A 21853-nucleotide genomic window follows, 5' to 3' on the forward strand; every position below is an offset into this window, starting at 1 on the left:
TTGTCTGTAAAGCTTTTGATTTCTCTGTTGAATGTGAGTGAGATCCTTGCTGGGTAGATTAATCTTGGTTGTAGCTTTTTCCCTTTCACCACTTTAAATATATCCTGCCACGCCAATGTGGCCTCCAGAGTTTCTGTTGAAAAATCATCTCATAACCTTACAGGATTCCCTTGTATGTTATTTTTTGCTTTTTCCTTGCTGCCTAATATTTTTTCTTTGTATTTAATTTTTTTTAATGCGATTAATGTGTCTCGGTGTGTTTTTCCTTGGGTTTATACCGTATGGGACTCTCTGCACTTCCTAGACTTGATTGACTATTTCCTTTCCCATGTTAGGGATGTTTTCAACTATAGTCTCTTCAGATATTTTCTCAGACCCTTTCTCTTTCTCTTCTTCCTCTGGGACCTCTGTAATTTGAATGTAGGTGTGTTTAATGTTGTCCCAGAGGCCTCTGAGACTGTCCTTAATTGTTTTCATTCTTTTTTCTTTATTCTGCTCTGTGGCAGTTATTTCCACCATTCTGTCTTCCAGCTCACTTATCCGTTCTTCTGCCTCAGTTATTCTGCTATTGCTTCCTTCTAGAGTATTTTTAATTTCGGTTATTGTCTTGTTCATCACTGTTCTCTAGTTCTTCTAGGTCCTTGTTAAATGTTTCTTGTATTTTCTCCATTCTATTTCCAATATTTTGGATCATCTTTGCTATCAATACTCTGAATTCTTTTTCAGGTAGATTGCCTATTTCCTCTTCATTTGTTTGGTCTTGTGGGTGTTTACCTTGCTCCTTCATTTGCAACACATTTCTCTGTCTTCTCATTTTGTTTTACTTATTGTGTTTGGGGTCTCCTTTCCACAGGCTGCGAGGCTGTAGTTGCTCTTGCTTCTGGTGTCTGCCCCCAGTGGGTGAGGTTGGTCCAGTGGCCTGTGTAGGCTTCCTGGTGTGGGGGACTGGTGTTTGTGTTCTGGTGGGTGGAGCTGTATTTTGTCCCTCTGGTTGGCAGGGCTGTGTCAGGTGATGTGTTTTGGGTTGTCTGTGAGCTTCCTATGACTTCAGGCAGCCTGTATGCTAATGGGTGGGGTTGTGTTCCTGTCTTGCTAGTTGTTTGGTGTGAGGCGTCCAGCACTGGAGCTTGCTGGCCCTTGGGTGGAGCCGGGTCTTGGTGTTGAGATGGAGACATCTAGGAGAGCTCTCACCTATTAATATTCCCTGGGGCTGGGAGTTCTCTGGCGGTCCAGTGTCCTGGACTTGGCTGTCCCACCTCAGAAGGTCAGGCCCGACCCCTGGCCGGAGAACCAAGACCCTGCAAGCTGTACCATGTGAAAGAAAAAAAAAAAAAAAAAAGGAAATGAACAAGCAAAACCCCCAAGACAAATGGTAAAAGCAAAACCACACAAAGAAACACATACACACACACAAAAACAGGGAAAAAAAAGAAAAAAAAAGAGAAAGGCAAGATGGACTTACCTGGTGGTCCAGTGGGTAAGACTCCATGCTCCCAATGCAGGGCGCCTGGGTTCAGTCCCTGGTTGGGGAACTAAATCCCACATGCATGCCACAACTAAGTTCGCATGCCTCAAGTAAGAGTCTGCAGGCTGCAATGAAGATCCCATGTGCCATAACTAAGACTCGGCACAGCCAAAATAAATAAATAAATATTAAAAAATAACAACAAGTTTACAGATTCACAGACTCAGAGAACAAATTTATGGTTATCAGTAGGGAAGAGTGGGGGAGGGATAGTTAGGGAGTTTGGGATTGACCAAAAAAAAAAAAATTGTATATAACTATATTATACACCTGTAACTTATATAATATTTTACATCAACCATTCATCAGTTAAAGAAAATAAAAATAAATGTAAAAAAAAATAAAAATTATTTGGTTAAATATTGGTGCATGTCCCAGAATTTGTCTTTAGAAAAATTAACTTTGCCTTTTATGTTTCTGTAATGTTAATTTGATAATTTATTTTCACTTTAAATTGTATAGATTTAAGTAAGGAAATGCTAGCTGACTATATCAGGAATAGTGTGTACTCATAAACTAATATATATGTTAGTTGGAAGAGCTATTGAGTGTCATTTGCAAATAAATAAATAAGTAGAGGAACATAAGAATTAAATTCTAAATGTTATTTTGGTAAAGTTTTTGATCCAGATAGTTTTATGAAAGTTTCACTATTTTAATTTTTTTTAGAGATCTTAGAAAATTCAAAGATGCCAAGAAGCAGTTTGAAAAAGTCAGTGAAGAAAAAGAAAACGCATTAGTAAAAAATGCTCAAGTACAGAGAAACAAACAGCATGAAGTTGAAGAAGCCACAAACATTCTGACAGCAACAAGGAAATGTTTTCGACATATAGCCCTAGATTACGTACTTCAGGTATGTTTATTATATGTTTTCAAAAAATGGCTATTAGGGCTTCCCTGGTGGCGCAGTGGTTGAGAGTCCGCCTGCCGATGCAGGGGACACGGGTTCGTACCCTGGTCTGGGAAGATCCCACCTGCAGCGGAGTGGCTAGGCCCGTGAGCCATGGCCACTGAGCCTGTGCGTCCGGAGCCTGTGCTCTGCAACAGGTGAGGCCACAACAGTGAGAGGCCCGCGTACCACAAAAAAAAAAAAAAAATACTTAAGTAAACATATTGCTAATTAGTGATTAAAAACTACTCAGGTAACTTTGCGAAAACAGTAGAAAATGACTTTAAGATTTTTTTCTATTAAGTTCCTGTTCAGTAAGTGGGAAGTTAAATTTTAAAAAATGAAGTACACTCCACTTATTAATGAAAGGCTTCTAGCATGGAGTAGTCTGTATTTCCTATCTCGTCTTATCTACCTCACATTTATACCACTTCCTGCAGTAGTATGAGTACTGAGTCTGCCTACCTCATTCTACTGAAATGGCTCATGTTAAGGTCTTATTCATTAGATATATTGTACTTTTTAACCAACTTGACTGTTGTGTTTCACTGAAATAGTAGACCACACTCTCTTGAAACATACTTTTGTCTTAATGTATCTTAAACCATTTGCAGGTCATCATCTTAATTTATGTTTCTTTTCAGTTTCCACTTCGGGTTTCTCTCCTTTGTCCACCTTTTCAGTCTCTCTATTAGGGTTCCATCTTTGGTCTTCCTGTTTTCTGACTTTATGATAATCCCTTACAGTTTAATCATGCCCTTTGCTTGAATTATCACCATATATAAGCGACAAAATATATTTTTCTCAGAAGTACCTCATTCCTTTTGTGTCTAAAACTAAAATCTTTCTTCTTCTCAAATGACTTTGTATTGCCGTTACCATACTGAGTAGTATCACCCTCTTAATCATAGAAATCAGAATTGGAGAATCATATCAGATATTCTTCTCATTCTTAGCTACTATATCTAACAGTCAAAATTGCCTTGAAAAGTTCTATGTACCTCGTTCTCACTCTGCTGCAGCCGCAACACTAGTTCTTACTGCTTCTTGTCTCGAGTATTAAGATGTTCTCATAAAAACTGATCTTTCTTGTGTTGCTTTTAACCTGCCCATTAGCAATTCATTCTCTGTTCTGTGGTCACAATTACTCAAGCTTTCCCAGGCAAAATGAATCATTCTTGTCTCTGTTTCCTCTGTGCTGCCATATTATTGTCATACACATTGCTGTTAGAGCACTTATCTCATTTATTGAAATTATTTATTTATATGTCTTTCCTACTCCTAGATTATATCCCTTCCCTCTAGTCCAGTGGTTGGAAAATAGATAGGTAATGTTTTTTGAAAGAGTGAACAGCTTACTTAATTTTAAATTTTATTTGGGAAGGGGGGAAGTTACCTAAAATATTCATTATTTTCAAATTTACATATAAACTGTCTGTTTCCTTTGACGTCCATCCACTAGTTTTAAGTTAGGACCTCACCTCTCTTATAACTATTTGTTTGATTTTTCTAATGAGAACTGTTGCGTTATTTTACCATATGGCCAAAGTGTCTGTTTTAGAGAATAGTAAGTAAGAAATATTCAGATTTATAGAGTGTCATGCTTTAGTTTCTCTAAATATTTGAATATACTTTTGTATTTTCAAATGTATGCTGTTTTTCATTGTCAAACAGGCATTTTTAACATTTTTCTAAGCTTTTACTTAGAGCATTTGAAAGTTAATCTTTAGTTCTCAAAACTGAATAGACCTTGAAACAGACATGCAGAAGAAACTAGTGCTTAGGTAAACAGTTATTAGATTTTTCTTGGTCTGTCTTTACTTATTTATTTGTTTATTTATTTATTTATTTATTTATTTTTGACTGCATTGGGTCTTCATAGCAGTGCGCCTGCTTTCTCTAGTTGCGTCAAGCGGGGGCTACTCTTCATTGTGGTGCACGGGCTTCTCATTGCGGTAGCTTCTCTTGTTGCAGAACATGGGCTCTAGGCACGTGGGCTTCAGTAGTTGCTGCATGCAGGCTCAGTAGTTGTGGCTTATGGACTCTAGAGCACAGGCTCAGTAGTTGTGGCACACGGGCTTAGTTGCTCCGCGGCATGTGGGATCTTCCCAGAGCAGGGCTCGAACCCGTGTCCCCTGCATTGGCAGGCGGATTCTTAACGACTGCACCACCAAGAAATTCCCTCTTGGTCTGTTTTTTTTTGTTTGTTTGTTTTTTGCGGTACGCGGGCCTCTCACTGTTGTGGCCTCTCCCGTTGCGGAGCATAGGCTCCGGACGCACAGGCTCAGCGGCCATGGCTCACGGGCCTAGCCGCTCCGCGGCATATGGGATCTTCCTGGATCGGGGCACGAACCCGTGTCCCCTGCATCGGCAGGCGGACTCTCAACCACTGCGCCACCAGGGAAGTCCCCTCTTGGTCTGTTTTTGTTTTCTGATCAGTGCTTTAAAATTACCTTATTAAACAACAGGCGGAACATTCAGTGGGAAGGACATATTAAAAAGATATTCTGTAACCTTTTGGAAATTTTAGCAAAGAGTTCATGATTCTTTTCTTGTGTAAACATTGTATTTCATTAAGCTGATATATAATAAATAACAGACAAAAATAAAATGTTTGTTGTGAATTTCTAGAGTTGGGAGAGATACCACAGAAGGCAACTTTTATAATTACTGATCTTTCAATAGTTTGGTCTAATTAAAATATTTATTTAAGATCCATTAATTTGTTCAACAAATATTTCTGAGTGCCTAATATATACAGCTTGGAGGATACAGCTGGGAATAAAGCACGACCTTGATCTCATGGAGCTTATGTTTTAGCTGGGGAAAATAAATAAGTAAATAAAATATGAGGTAGTTATGAATACTATAAAGAAAATAAATAGGGTTGGTGTACTAAAGACTGCTTAAAGGCCTACTTTAGACCTTTGTGAGGAGATACTGTTTAAGCTGCGACCTGATGGATAAGAGCCTTGTGCCCATCTGGGAAGAAAATCATGACATGAGGACAGAACAAATAGTACAAAGGCATTGAGGTGGGAGTACTCTTGGGTTGTGGTTGGACCACAGAAAAGGGGAAAGTACTGTAGTATAAAATTAGGTGGGAGAGGTAGCAGGAGCCTCTTCACAAACGGCCTTGTAGGCTACAGTAGGGAGTTGGAAGGTTTTAATACAGACGTACATGATCTTATTTATTCTTTGAAAAGATCACTCTGGTTGCTGTGTGGAGAATGAAGTGTCAAGAGTGGAAACAGAGACTAGTTCATAGACTATTATAGCAGTCAGGAAAAGATATGGTGGTTGGTGGTAGTGGTAAAAGTGATTAGAATTTGTATTAAGGATGTATGTTAAAAGAGCAATTAGATAAGGAGGGTGGAGAGAAGATGGAATTCTAAGAAATTCAAAAGTTTATCAAGGTGATAGTTTTATTAGTACAGTACAATATTATGGTTTGAACATGGCCAGTTTTTCTTTAAGTTGAAAAAATGGATGAGAGTTTCATTGGTATGTTTGTCTTAACTGTTTTTGCAAAAAGCAGGTCAAAAGGTGAAAAACTTGAACTTTGTTTTCATTTACTTTTCTGGAAAAGTATTAGAATAAGCAAAGTTTACAATATTGCATTCTGGATTAGTTTTAAAAATAATGCATAGGTGATTAACCAAGTGCATTTTCCCTCAGATTAACGTCCTTCAATCAAAAAGGAGATCAGAAATCCTGAAATCAGTAAGTTATTTATTGAAATGATGTTCTAAATATTTTCATATGAAGTTAAATGTCTATATTTAAGTTTTTAAAATAGCACCATATATGTGTGTGTGTATGTATATTTATTTATTGACTTATTTATTTATTCCAGGTTCATAATTAATCTTACTTAATGATATTTTTGTACTTCTTATATGTCACTTAACCACTTTTTTTGGTCTCCTTTATGTTATAGTTATTTATGTGTGTCTCATCTATAATTACACTGTAATCTGCTTAAAGCAGACACTTAAATAATTTGAGATTGAGGGCATACATAGCGTCATTTTACAGAATTTTTCCCTTAGGGCTGTAGATGGTGTATCAACTTTTTGGAGTGCAGGTAGAAAACAAACGAGATGAAATTTGAAGGATGGCATGGCAACAGTGATTTTTTATTTGCCCATTTTTCGTCTTAAAAGCTAACAAGGAAGTGGGCAGAGGATGATAGTCATATATACATTACACTCTTTTATATTTTGAGAACCTTAGAAATAATTTCTCCTCTCTGATTTTGTTCACTAAAGTTTTTTTATGGTTTTTTTTTCTCAAAGGATCTACAGAAATTGCTTTTGATCCTTGTCCACACCTAGGTTTTTCCTAAATTCTCTGTTAATATTTATGTTATTTCTTATCAGATGAGAACATTATACTTCCTGTTTACCTCCACCACCTTTTCCAGATTGAGAGTAATGTATGTTAATTGTAGAAAATTGGAAAATAAAATATATGAAGGAAGAATAAAAATACTTATAAATGCTACTACCAAGAGAGAACCACTATTAATATCTTGGTGTAATCTTTGTCTTTTTTCTCTGTTTGTGTGCGTGCGCCTGTGTGTGTGTGTATGTGAAAATGTATATACACCTCTTAAAATTCCATTTAATTTTTAAAAACAAAATAGGAATCATTCCTACATACTGTTCTATAATTTTTTTTTTCACTAATACACTCCAAAATCATCACGAGTCATTAAATATTTTTTTATTTAACGATGTGACCAGGTAGAATTCTACCATATGAATACAATAGGGGTGAGCAAACATTTTTTTTGAAGGGCCAGGTAGTAAATATATTAGGTTTTGGAGGCCGTATCGTCTGTGTTGCAACTACTCAGCTGTGCTATTGTAATAGGAAAGCAGTCATAGACAATATGTAAATGAATGGCATGACTGTTCTAATAAAACTTTTTTTATGAACATGGAAATTTGAATTTTATATAATTTTTACGTGTCATGAATTTCATGTCTTCTTTTCATTTTCTTTAACCATTTAAAAATGCAAAAACCGTTGTTAGCCCGTAGGCCATCCAAAAACAGGTGGTAGGGCTGGATATAGTTTGTAGGTCAGTTTGCTGACCTTGAATATACCGTAAATTAACTTTACCTATTAATGGATTTTAAGTAATTTCCCTGTTTTTGACATAAAGCGTAGCATTATAGTGATCATTCTAAATGAATAATATTTCCTTCGGATAGATTAAGACAAGAGATTACTTAGTCAAAGCGTTGAAGCATTTATTGAAACTTTTAAGGAATATTGTCAAATTTTAAGGGTTACACAAAATTTCCACTAATAGTGTGTGAGAGTGAACATTTTTCCACATTTTACCAACACTGGGTATTAATTTCCCCCACTCTACCACAATTTGGTAGATTGAAAATGTCATCTCATTGTTTAGTTTTGGATTTCTTTGTGGCAAATGAGTATGAATGTCCCCCCCCCACACCTTTTTTTTCCTTGGTCACTATGTTTTCTATTTATGTCCTTCCCCTCTTTTTTTGTGGGGGTCTTCATGCTTTTCATATTGATTTGTAACATCTCTTATCTATTAAGACAAGTAACCCTTTGTCAAGTGTTTTTTCCTAGTTTATTATTTATCTTTTAATATGCTTATTCTGTGTTTTGATGTGCAGGCATATTTTACTTTTTATGTACTTGTAACTATTAATCTCTTCCTCTCTTTTTTTAAAATATATTTAGTGTTTTTTAAAATCATATTCACAAAGTTGTACAACCGGCGTTATCTAATTCCAGAATCATCTTTTAGTGAGCTTTGTCCTTTTGTCATTGTGTTTTATTTTATTGGTTTTTCTCTCCCAAAAAAATTCCTTTTGAAGGATTCTTGAGTATTAAGGACCTTTTGACCTATTTTAGATTTTACAGAATTAAACAGATGTCTCTTCTTGCTAAAAATAACAGGGATGTTTGGAGGATTCTTTCAGTATTGTGATTGAATTAATTCCTTCTCATGTAAAAATTTAACTAATGAAAATAAGAGTTTTTTCTCTCATGAATAGGTAAAATGTAGGAAAACTTAGAAAAAAATCTTAACGCATTAATCATTTTTGAATTTTTGGAATGAATATAACAAAATCTCCATATTGGCAAAGTCTGTTGCCTCATTTTATTTTGCTATCTTGAGAAAAAAATGAGCATGCCCCTATTTCATGTTGTGCTTAGTGATCTACGGGTTGTAAAGTATATGTGATTGCTTTGTTTTGAGAGCTTCATATGTCCCCTCCTAATATTTTAATGTTTTATTTGTAATTTGAGGTTTTGCCAGTGAATTTTGTTGAAAGACACATAGATATTTTATAATGTACCTGGAAAGATGGTGAAGCTATTGGAAACTTGATTCTTTGAATAATTGCAATATAAGTTTGAAAATATTTTTGTAATACTCTTTTAAGAAAAATGACTCAGTTTAATTTTAAATAGGTTTGCTATTTTGGGCTCTGGTGGAATAATTTTTAAACAATAGATAGGATCAGAATTTTTTTTAAATTTCAGAATATTTATCTAAGAATTGATTTTAAAATGCTAACCATTTTTTCCTCCTGTTAGATGTTATCCTTTATGTATGCCCATTTGGCCTTCTTTCATCAAGGATATGATCTATTTAGTGAACTTGGGCCCTACATGAAGGATCTTGGTGCACAGGTAATGTACTGTACTTCTTGATTCTGTGTTATATACCAATATCTGTATTTTTTTAAATTGAGATATAATTGACATACATATAACTGGAAGTTTTGTACCTTTTGACCCCACTCACCCATTTTCCCACCGCCAACACCCACTTCTAGCAACCTCCAGTCTGTTTTTACTATGAGTTCTGTTTTTTGTTTTTGTTTTTTTTTAATTCCACGTATCAGTGAGATCACACAGTAGTTGTCTTTCTGTGTCTGACTTATTTCACTTAGTGTAATGCCCTCAGGATCCATCCATGTTGTTGCAAAAGGCAGGATTTCCTTTTTTATGGCTGAATAATATTCCACTGTATATGTATACCACATTTTAAAATCCATCTATTGACGGACACTTAGTTAGGTTACTTCCATATCTTGGCTAAATAATGCTGCAGTGAATGTGGGGATGCAGATATCTTTTCGAGTTAGTGTCTTCGATTCCTTCAGGTAAATACCCAGAAGTGGAATTGTTGGATCACATAGTAGTTCTATTTTTAATTTTTTGAGGAACCTCCATACTGTTTTTCATAGTGGCTGTGCCAATTTCATTCTCACCAACAGTGCACAAGGGTTCCCTTTTCTCCACATCCTTGACAGTCTTCTCTTATCTTTGATGACAGCCATTCTAACAGGTGTGAGGCAATATCTCCCTGTGGTTTTGATCTGCATGTCTTTCATCATTAGTGACATTGAGTACCTTTGACCCCTTATTGGCCATCTTATGTCTTCTGTGGGAAAATGTCTGTTCAGATCCTCTGCCCATTTTTTAGTTGAATTTTTTTTTTCTGTTAAGTTGTCTGAGTTATTTATATATTTTAGATATTAACCCCTTATCAGATATATGACTTGTAAATATTTTCTGCCATTTGGTAGGTTGCCTTTTCATTTTGCTCATGGTTTCCTTTGCTGTGTAGAAGCTTTTTAGTTTGATGTAGTTTGACTTGTTTATTTTTCCTTTTGTAGTCTTTGTTCTAGTATCTGTATTTTTAAAGAGATTTAGCATATTGGGAAATTTGACAGTTTATTTAATGATGAAGTTTGGTGCTATAGCAGATTTATGTATGGGTTAAATGTGTAACCAAAAATAAGATTAAAGTTAAAGAAAATGTTGCAGATAGTATATTAGGGTACCAAAAAGAAGAATTTTAAAACAAAGTGTTTGTTTTACAGTATACATAGCTGGATTTATTTTTTTGTTTCTTACATTTGGATTATTGAGTTACTATCCTAATTGGTATTTTATTTGAGTTATAGCTCTTTTTTTATTTTCAGAGAAATTCGCATTTTGCTATTTTGAATAATAAAATTTTAGAATCTTAAGATTATAGAACTCTTGGGAACTTTTTCATTTTATACACATGCACATACACATGCACATGCATGAATTATATATAAGAATATTACATAGAAATTTTATTACATCCAAATTATTTTTGATATCTAATCAAAACTTTATGTTAGATCTGTTCCCGGACATTCTTTTTTGTTGACTGGTGAGTTTTCTGGATTTCTGTCAATTTTCAGTTGATTTTCTTTCCCAAAATGGTTCAGGTTACTTTCTGAGGAGAGGGATTAAGGATGAAAAATAGAGTTTAGGGAAATGGGGAAAAGGTAAGAGCAGAATGAGAATTGCATTCATTGACCAAAAATAAATGTGGTGCATGCATGTGTGCATGTGTGTCTGTGTGTGTGTGTTGGGATGGTGTTGGGGAAAGATGGTGTGCAGGGCATATGCTGTGAATTATAGAAATGCTCTTCCGTGCCTCTACAGAACTTAATCTATTGGAAGAAAATAACAAGTCACCACACTATTAATCTCTGTGCTGAGTGCCCTGTCTGGGTATATAAATGGAGATTAGATTTGTTTGCATGTGATAGAAAACCAGAAATAGTAGGAGCTTTAACAAGATAGAATTTTATTTCTTCTATGTAAAACCAAAGGCCTAGTATGGTGGTCACTTAATCTGCAGGGACACAGGCTTATTATATCTTTGGATTCTACCTAATGGTTCAAAGTGGTTTATCAAGCTTTAGCCTTCATATCCAAATGCTAGCCAACAGGAAGGAGGAAAGGGGAAAGAAAGATTCATTCCCTCTCTTTAAGGATATTTCCTAGAAATTGTATATTCCACTTCTGTGTATGACCCAGTGTCACACTAGCTGCAAGGAAAGCTGGGAAATTTAGTCTCAATGCATGTAACCATGTTAACCTACTAGAATTTGGGGATTCTGTTGTTAAGAAAGGAGGAGAGAATGGATGTTGGGAGGCAACCAGCTATCCCTACCACATATTGGAGGATCAAAGTGTTACTGTAACATGTATACAGTACATCCAGCCCAGAATTGGGAAGAAGGCAAGACCTTCCTAGGCCCCAGGCACTCCCCACATCTTAATCAAACATTAGATTGTACCCTCATCTTACATTAAGTATAGTTTATCAAAAAAATGAATTGGTTTGTAGTTGACTAGTTTCAATAATTGTATATTTTGACATTTATTAATTTCAGTTTTTACCCTCCCAGGTCTCAAGTAATTTTGCAGGTCCTTGAAAAGCATCTAAACTCCGGTGCCTGTAGTGCCTGGTGGATAATATGGCCTGATTGGAGGTGGCCAGTTAGGATATTCTTTCAGTAATTCAGTTATGAGATTATGGCATCTGGAACTAGGGTCCTGGCGGTAAGGGTGGAGATAAATAGATAGACTTGAGGAATAGTTAAGATGTAGCCAATTTGAGAGTGGAGGGACATGATGAGTTCAAGTTTAAATGTGTTGATTTTGAGAATAGGACATCTAAGTGGGTATATCTGGAGTTCAAGAGAAAGAAACACTAAAGGGGTCAATAGCATATAATTGCTAATTGCAATCACAAGAGTGTGTGAATTGACCCAAGGAGAGTTAATAGGTATTTCAAAATCATGAACCTATTTTAAAAAAACATAAGTGACCGAACACCATGCCTAATAATTTTGATTTTGTAAGTTAAGGTCAAGGTCCACAAGTATGCAGTAAAAAGAGATTTGGCTTGGGACAGAGCCCTAAGAATGATCTACTTTTAAGAGACGGCTAGGTAAGAGGGGCTCCGTGAGAACACTGATGGGAGAGGAGGTGGAAAACCAGAAAATCATGGTAGCACAGGGCAAGGAAAGAGTGTCTCAGAAAGGTGGGGGTGGTTGTCAGTGCAAATACTGGAAAGAAGGTCGAGTAACCCTAGGACTGAGAACTACCTCTTGGGTTTAGCAGCAAGAAGGTTATGTGTTACTGATGTGAGAGTTGAGGGTCCAAGAGGTGGAAGCTTAATTACAGTGGGTAGATGAATATGAAATGGGCAAGTGGAGAACAGGGAAAAATGTTTTAAGAAGTTGTATTGTGAAGAAAGGAGAGCAGGTAGTAGCTAGAGGGGAGTATGAGTTGTAGGAAGGTTTTATTTAAGGTATTATTTGCACAAATTTAAAAAGAAATGGGAATGGGAGAAGTTGAAAGGCAGAAAGAGAAGTGGTGAAATCTGAGGTGGTAGGAGTGTAGGAGATTCAATACATAGGTAGAGGATTGGGGGCACCTGGTTAGGTATAGGAGCCTATTAACCTCATGATGCCCAACACTAATAGAAACACGGGACACATGCTACTGTGCTCCAAACTCTCTCTTCCTGATACAGTACCCAGCATCTAGGAGACAAGACTGCCAGCCGTTGCACCTCCCCAACTCATACGTCCTCCAGTACTCCACCATGTTGGAAGATATCTTTTTCTTTATACTTCTGCCCCAACAGAGAGAGGGGATTTCCTCCCTTTCTGCTGCAATAGCAGTGGGGTGGGATGCAGCAGAGAAATTTACTACCAAGTTGACAATTTTACTACCATCACTAGCATTGTAGTACTGGTGTGGAAAGTACATGCATGCAAGTTTAGAAATATCAGTTTGAATCTTGGGGGCTGCCTTCTGCTGCACTTCAATCTGAATGTATGAAAAACATTAACATGCCTTTCACTTAAAGGCTATAAAACAAGGATATAATGGTTATTCCACTCATTCAGTATAAGAAACTATTAAGGACAAACATTTTCCTAGCGCAGCATTACCCATTAAATCAATGCAGCATGTCACTAAGGTAAGTATGCGTTAGATCTTAAAGTGGAGTGGTATAGTTGCCATCTAAGTAAAATATTTTATAATAGTGATAGTTCTATTTCAGTGTTTTCTTTTGGTTCTTTATTATTATTCAGTGATATTAAGATTCTGTGGTCAGAATTTGTCTCCTGTAGAAAAAAAACACCATTTGTGATAGTGAATAAAGGATCACACAGTCTTTTAAGAAGGCCTTTTTCAGTTTTGTTTTTAAAGGATATCAATGAGAACATTTTGACATTTAATACTTTGTCTCTGTAGTCTGTTGACATTTACATTTTTATTTATTCATTTATCACACATTAGTCAGTTTGAGGTGATGGGTGTTCAAAGATGAAATGACAGGGCTTCCCTGGTGGCGCAGTGGTTGAGAGTCCGCCTGCCGATGCAGGGGACGCGGGTTCGTGCCCTGGTCTGGGAAGATCCCACATGCCACGGAGCGGCTGGGCCCGTGAGCCATGGCCGCTGAGCCTGCGCGTCCAGAGCCTGTGCTCCGCAACGGGAGAGGCCACAGCAGTGAGAGGCCCGCCTACCGGGGGAAAAAAAAAAAAAGATGAAATGACATGCATCACAGTTTAGAAGAGTAGACCCACATAATGGGGTATTTTATAACCCAATTTTTGTTATTCCAGCAAAGAGGAGTTCAAGAAGCCAGTGCTTTTGTCATAATACTGGAAGCCAGATATTTCTCTTCTGATGGAAAGGATCAAGAAAGAAATGGGATTTTATGATTTCATAAGTTTTTAAATTTTTTTTTAATAAAAGGACTTTAAAAATTGGTGATTTTATACTCTGATCTAATGAATGGTTTCTATTCTATTCTATTCTGTTCTATGCTATCCTATTCTGTCCTCTCCTACTCTATTCTATTCTATTCCCTCCCTCCCTCCTTTCTTGCTTTCTCTTTTATCTGTTGAATTTTGTTTTCTACCTTTTAGATTTTATTGTAATATTAGGAAGCCAACTTGAAAACATCATGCATCTTGAGTGATTGGAAGTGTCTGTTACGTTGAACTTGTGAGGCTGGCATACACTAGCTTAGCTGCTACTTTTTGCTGTTTGGGAAGAAAAATCACCAGTATATCTTCTTTCTGTCTTTGATAGCGACTACCAGAATTGCTGAGTGCATCAGCAGACAACTTAATCTAGAGTCATTCTCCTTAATTCAAGGGGTGAGCATGTTATCACTGTTGTGCCTTAGACAGGGCCACCTGTCACAATTGCTTGGAACCATGGTTGCTCTTAGAAATGTTTTCCCTAGAGGAATTAAAGACCTTCTCAAAGAGGATATGATACCAGAAAAAAAAAGAACTTCCACTTTAAAGTTGTAGCCAAAATGCCTTTTTAGGTAAACCTCAATTGACTGACTGATTTGGAGTATGAGTTTTGAAAAATAATCATGTCTTTCTTTCTTTAACTTCTAAGTCTCTATCATTTACTCCTTTTATAGTTGGATCGACTGGTTGTGGATGCAGCAAAGGAGAAAAGAGAAATGGAGCAAAAACATTCCACCATTCAACAAAAGGTACTTGAGGGGAGAAGTTAAAGGAGATTAATTCCCATTTTACACAATTTCTTGATTATTGGTTTCAGCAGGATATCATTGTGTTGGAAAGGATCCTTTGAGTTGCTTTAATAATTAAAGATTGTATTGTATAGATAAATTCCTCCGTTTTTTGTAAAAAATAAAATATTTTTCTGATGTTCAGGTTTGTATTTTATTATTATTTTATATCAAAATATTTGAAAGCCATGCTCTTGAACCAGTTTATAAAAACATCAGTCTCTTAGGGCCTTAACTGCTTTAAAAGTGGCCCTTAGGAAAAAAAAAAAAAAAAAAAGTGGCCCTTAGGGTTTAAAACACTACTTATAGTTTCAGTTAGGATATCACCAACCACCTGTAAAAATGTGTGTGTGTATGTGGGGGGCGGTGGATGGGGGGTTGCGTGGAGGTGGTCATGGGTGGAGAACACTGTAGCATCAATGTGTGTGTTTGGTACTAGGAATTTCCAGCTGCAGTCACTCTAAGGCAGCACTTACTCTCTCAAGTGATGCTGAAATTTCACTTGCATTTCTTATTAATTTGCCTAAGTCTAGCTAAACTAATGTTTGAAAAATATATATTTAAAAATGAAGCTTTAAATGTGAAAACAGTTTTTGTTTCTGTGTGCTAAAAGCTTTGAATATGATATACCTGGAACTCAGTCTAATAATATTTTATCTTATATAGTCATTGACATTTTTTTGTGTGTAGTAATCTGAAAATAAAAAGAGACAACTGGAGGTTGAATGTATGTAAAAAGTATGAAAAAAGATGTGTTCTATACTTACCTGGCAGGAGAGATACCATGATCACAAAGGTGGTTTTCCCAGGGTGAGGCTTATCCATCCCACACCTACAATTTCCCCAAACGTGGGAAACTTGACTGCATAATTTTTGGTAGTGGGGGACTGCTATCACACTTTCCCCTAAAAAGACAAAAAAAAAAAATACCTTCTAGCATTGCTTTAAGAAATCTATTCTCTTGGTATTGAGCAGTCAAATCAACTTTTGTTATGGTTTATTTAGAATTTAAAATACCAGTAAACTAGATCTGATATAGAAGATGTCAGAGGAAAAAACTGAAAGTGAAATCTGTAATAAAAGTAAGGAAAATTTTATTGGTGATGGGTTGTTAGTACTCAAAGAGAAACGTTATTTAAAAAGTGGAAGATTTTCTACCAGACCATGTTTGATTCATTACTTCTAGTTATATTCAGGTAAGACTACCTCCATGTTTTATTTTGTTTAAAGTTAGAATCACTTTTGGTTGGATAACTTGTTTTAATGACGTTACTGTAGAAAGATTTTTAAGAATTGGGACCAATCATTTTTAATTAAAATGAGAGGTCATGAAATTTAGAAACATGTGACTATTTGTTTAAACTGAATTATTTAATGAATATTATGCATCTTTTTTTTTAATAGATCTTTATTGGAGTATAATTGCTTCACAGTACCGTGTTAGTTTCTGTTGCACTATGCATCTTTTAATATCTTTCCCTATTGTATAAACAGCTCAGTGTTGTACCGAATGTCCAAGAGTAGTAGATTATTAAATCTGATAAATTTATTTGATTTTAAATAATTGTCAGTTATTGTTTTCCTTAAAGGGAATAATGCTGTTTTTGTTCATTATGAATACTTACCTTTTTTTTTTTTTTGCCCTTAAATGCTGACACAAGGCTGCATTACAGGTAAAAAAAAAAAAAAAAAAAGGAAAAGAACAAGATCCAGTCAAACTAAAAATTAAAGAAAAGTATGTCTAATGTAATTGTTTAGATTTTTTCAAGAACTGAAATTGATCAGTTGAAGAAACGATGCTATGCATATTCATGTACATGCCTTTTGGATATATGCACACATTTCTGATGGATTTATACCTAGGAATAAAACTGGGTCAGAGGGTGTGTATATATGTTCAGTGTTGGTAGATAATGCTGAATTATTTTTCAAAATGTTATACCACTCCTGGTAAGCAGCACTGTGTGAGAGTTCCCATTGCTGCTTGCCACCTCGTTGTATTGTGAAAGTTTTAAATTTTTTGCCTATTTTGGTGGTAGGTATTGACATCTTGTTTTGGTTTTAATTTATGCTTTAGTCACTAATGACCTTCTCCCAAGTTTGTTGGTCATTTGGATATCCTCCTTGTTAAATGTCTGTTAGTCTTTCTCCCATTTTTCCATCATGTTGCCTAGCTAACTGTTGATCATATCTTCAAATATTCTGGATATTAGCCCCCCTTTGGGGTATATACGTTTTAAATTTTCACATAGTTTTTAAAATGTCTTTTCTGTGTGGTACTTTTTGTGTCCTTCCCAACCGAGGATCACAATGGTATATCTCCTAAGGGTTTATAGATTTGCATCATCTTCTAAGTGTTTATAGATTTGCCTTTTATCAATATCTAGATCTTTTAGTCAATCTGTAATTGGTTTTTTGTATATAGTATGAGGTAGAGATCCAGTTTCCTTTTATTTTCACATTGGTAGCTAAATGATCTAGATTCAGTTATTAAAAAGTTTGTTTCTCCCTACTACTCAGTGTTGTATACTGTTATACATCACATTTCCATACATGTGAGGTCTGTTTTGGACTCTATTCTGTTTTGTTGGTCTTTTTATCTTAATTATGCCAATACTGTGCTATCTTAATTATTTTAGCTTTATAGCATATCTTGATATCTGACAAAGCGAAGCCTCCTACCTTCTCTTCAAAAGTAAATTGCCAAAGTTCTGCATTTCCATATAAATTTCAGGAGTGGCTTTTTAGGTTACAAAAAAATAGCTTTTGGGATTTTGATTGGGATTGCATTGGATCTGTGAATCAATTTGGGGAAAAATTGATATCTTTATTTTAAATGTCTTCTAGTCCATGAGCTTGAAATATTTCTCCATTTATTTAAGTTTTCTTTAATGTCCTTCATAAAGTTTGATAGTTTTCTTGTACATCTTTTGTTACATTGTATTGCAAATGTTATTGTAAATATTATCTTGTAAAAATTTCTTTTCTCACTGTTTACTTTTGTTCTATATTAGAATAAAATTTGATTTTTATGTATTGATTTTGTAACCAGTAGTCTTTTTAAGCTCTCTTTAATACTGACTTATCTCTGGATTCTTTTGGATGTTATGTGTACAAAGTCACATCATCTGCAAATAATTGTTTCCTTTACTTTTTGTTTATCTTGCTGGCTAGGACTTTTAAAATAAGCTTAAATCAAAGAGATAATAGTGGTCCTTCTTGTCCTTCTTGCAATTTCAAAAGAGAAAGCTTCTCTTAGAGTCCCCTCATTGGCCAGCCTTGGCCTTGCCTTCTATTCCTTGGGCCCCACACCAGAGCTTCAAGTTCTCCTGATGAGACAAACGCCCTTAATGGGAGACTTGGCTTCCTTGCTCTGCTTACCCCTGTGGCTTCCAATTTTCACTTATTCTTTTGCCTTTGAGTATTCCTTCCAATTTGTCAGCTCATCAGTGTATTTAAATTCTAATATTATATATTTTATTCAACATTATTGGTTGCTTTCATTATAAAATCATATCTATCACATTTTAAGTACTATAAAATATTAATTGATGTTAATAGGAATTATACTGAAGACTTAATTTATCTCAAGAAAAATAGTTGAAATTAGAAAAAAATACTTATAATGCATTGCAAAGATGCCGATGTTACAAATGAAATTTTTAGAATGTTGCCAAACTCAATTACATCTGTTGCTGACTTAATTCTGTCTACATAATTAAATAAATTATAGCTTCAAGTAAATTTTAAATGAAGGAATTAAAATTTCCCTGATTTTTTCCCCCAAAGTATTAAAGCAGGAAGAAATGTAGCAATTTATTTACAGGTTATTTCATTTGATTATTTTGGATTATTATGTCTTTATGATTAAATTTTGAGAGATTTCAGCAGTGTTTGTTTTTAATTCTGAAGTTAGTCTGTTTCCTCTTTCCATAGTCTTAGAGTCAGATTTGGAAAGCCCTTAGGTGGTTCTCACTCCGTTTCCCCTCCAGTGCAGGACCCCCGCATCCCAGCGTTCTGGCAGGTGGTCATCCAGCCTCTACCAAAATCTTTCTCAAGACAGAAAGTCTACTACTCTCTAATAGGATAGCATTCTAATTTTGATTATTGGTCCAGAAATAATTTTGAAAGTTTCAAGACTGATCTTTAGAGTTTTCAATTTGGGGATCACAGCAGTCTTGCAGTTTTGTTGAAATTACTTTGGAAATTCACCAGGAAATATTTTAAATATGGTAATTCTGATTTCAAAAATTCATGAATCCTTGGAGGAAAATTGAAAGTTTGAATTGCATTCAAGTGAAAACTAGAATGATTAGAATGATAGAAAATGCCTATGAGTGGTTCTATAGTCCTCATAAAAAAGTGAGCTCGGAATGCTTACTTCACACTGTGGTGCTTCTCCTTTGCAAAAATAATTTTATTTTAATCCTTTTTTGAACCCCCAAACAGTGGAGTTATTGTTTCTACCAGATTTTTAAAACTGCCATAATAGTAATATATTTAGAAAATAGTGGTAGATTTAAATAATCCCAATTAAATATACCCATATTCCTTTAAAAAAAATTGTTAGCCGACACATAACCATAAAATATTGGGATTAAATGAAGACATTTTAAACATAACACCTGTAGAATATCGAGTTATTCCCTTTGTCTATTTGTATACATATTGTGCTTTTAATCACAGTGTATATACAATTTATTTACCCAAGCTGTATAATTTATAAAATTTATATTGTTTTTTCTCTTTTAATGTATATTCTGTATACTCATCTATGTTATTGCATAATAGTCTACTGGATTGAAATACATCAATATATTGAAGCATTCTTCTATTTTTGAACATTTAGGTCTCCCCTGCTTTCTTATGAATATTGTTGATATAACTATCTTAATACAAAGCTTTTTACTGTTTGAGCTGTTTCTCTAGGATAGATTTGTTGTCTAGGGAAATCAGTAAAAATCATATGAACTTTTTAATGTGTTATTTTGTCTAGGATTTCTCCAGTGATGATTCTAAGCTAGAATATAATGTAGATGCTGCAAATGGCATTGTTATGGAAGGTTATCTGTTCAAACGAGCCAGCAATGCCTTCAAAACTTGGAACAGGTAATATATTTCAAATCTAGTCTTGCTCTTTCCATATTCTCAGTTTTCTGACTTTCCCTTTGGTTTGGCAACTCTTTCCTTCATAATTCCCTAAATTCACAGTCCCTAGTAACTTTCCTGAACCCAGTCCATTGAAGATAAGATAAGGCCCTTCTAGGAAAGGGGCCTTACGAAGCAAGTCAAAAGTAACAGTAGTAATTCTAAATTTTAAAATTTAAGCGAAGTTTAAACCAGGAAACAAGGAGACTTTTTATACTGCTTGGTCTGTAGTGACTAGATCATTACAATGAATAAATTTTTAAATGTGAGCTTCCTCCCATATTTGTTACCAAATAGATCTGATTGCAAATTATATTTTGAATATAATGGATGAATATGACAAGTGAGCTTTTTTTTTCCCTTTGGATTCCTCCCTATATGCTGTTTATGTACATTTTTACTTAATTTTGGCTTGTGAATCTTTAAGTGAGGTGATTCTGATCTTTGGATCTTTGCAATAACTTTAACCAGGAGTTTTAGGATATGGAATTGTTTTTATGTGTGAAGTGAGTATGGCAGCTGGTGCTTCTTTTTTCTAAACTTGATGCCTACCGAAAACTTAAAATGTTTTTTTCTAAACTGATTTTTATATATATTGATCCAGTAAATGTCTTTTGAATGAATGTGTAAAATATTTTCTTATGTATTAATAAAGTGGAATAATTTCAGACATTAAAGCAAAAAAAAAAAGATTGTATTGTCTCAGGATCATTCTTCTGAATAGCAGTGATTAGCCTTTTATTCAAGGATGCCTCCCTTCTTGCAAAAAAAAAAAAGAGTAGTTAGAACAGTTTTGTAATAATTGAAAATAGTATTGGGTTCTGGTTAATTGATACACTATTATATTATTGGTTGAATGTATATTATTTGCTGCTTGAACAGATATGAATTCACTTAATGATAGATTGTTTTCTTTTTAAAAAAATGGACAGTAGCAAAATAAATAGAATTTTCTTGGTAAGTTTAATTTAGTATACATTTTTGTTAATTTAACTGGAAATGATTATGCTTGGATATTCAGTACATTGAAATGGATTCCTTGTGCACTAATTTTGAGTCCTTGGTGATGAGGTTATAGAAAAAACATTTATTGATATTTTCAAATGTCAGTGATACATTGAGTATTTCCATAGCATTCGATATTGTCAGATGTTTGAATGGTACATGGTGTGTTGTATTTGAAATAATTTTCCTTTACTTGAGAGTGAATATAAACTGGAAAGAATAATGATTATTTTTGATATTAAGTCTCTTTGAGTTATGTAGAACTTGTTTTTTTTTTTTTTTGCGGTACGTGGGTCTCTCACTGTTGTGGCCTCTCCCGTTGCGGAGCACAGGCTCCGGACGCGCAGGCTCAGCGGCCATGGCTCACGGGCCTAGCCGCTCCGTGGCATGTGGGATCTTCCTGGACTGGGGCACGAACCCGTGTCCCCTGCATCGGCAGGCGGACTCTCAACCACTGCACCACCAGGGAAGGCCGAGTTATGTAGAACTTTAAAAATAATACATGAATATAGATGGATCAACTAGATGGTCTGGTTAAGAAATAATGTTTTAAGTATTATAAAGTAAAAAACAAAAATTAAAATTCTGTATTAAGCCAATAATCTTTGAAGGGTTTCCTGGCAAATTTGCATAGCCAGAGTAGGAAATTAAAATCGTGTGGTTGTCAAATTTTTATAATAAAGATTTTTCAACTAGTATGGTTTCATGAGGTAATGTTAGAATTGAATTTTAACCTTCAGATTTCAAAACAACCTCCTTAAAGTTTAACACAGTGAAAATACAGTAAATCCGTAGAAACTGTACCATTATGTTAAGAAGAAATGAAATGAACTTCCATGGACTACTCCAATCAGAAATGCTCTCAGACTTCAAAATGAAG

General features: G+C 35.0%; 1 protein-coding gene and 1 pseudogene across 2 annotated transcripts in view; both read left to right on the top strand.

Moving 5' to 3' along the window:
• Positions 1 to 21853, top strand: part of ACAP2 (ArfGAP with coiled-coil, ankyrin repeat and PH domains 2) — a 164196-nt gene that overhangs the window by 107224 nt on the left and 35119 nt on the right. For both annotated transcript variants that reach the window (XM_060010911.1, XM_060010912.1), the window contains exons 6-10: positions 2195 to 2378; positions 6093 to 6137; positions 9006 to 9101; positions 14707 to 14781; positions 19817 to 19929. In XM_060010911.1, the coding sequence (XP_059866894.1) occupies positions 2195 to 2378; positions 6093 to 6137; positions 9006 to 9101; positions 14707 to 14781; positions 19817 to 19929 (513 nt within the window). The remainder of the gene's footprint in view (positions 1 to 2194; positions 2379 to 6092; positions 6138 to 9005; positions 9102 to 14706; positions 14782 to 19816; positions 19930 to 21853) is intronic.
• LOC132425143 (U1 spliceosomal RNA) lies at positions 15580 to 15728 on the top strand (annotated as a pseudogene).

This window comes from Delphinus delphis, chromosome 4, assembly GCF_949987515.2.
Source record: "Delphinus delphis chromosome 4, mDelDel1.2, whole genome shotgun sequence".
Classification (NCBI taxonomy): Eukaryota; Metazoa; Chordata; class Mammalia; order Artiodactyla; family Delphinidae; genus Delphinus; species Delphinus delphis.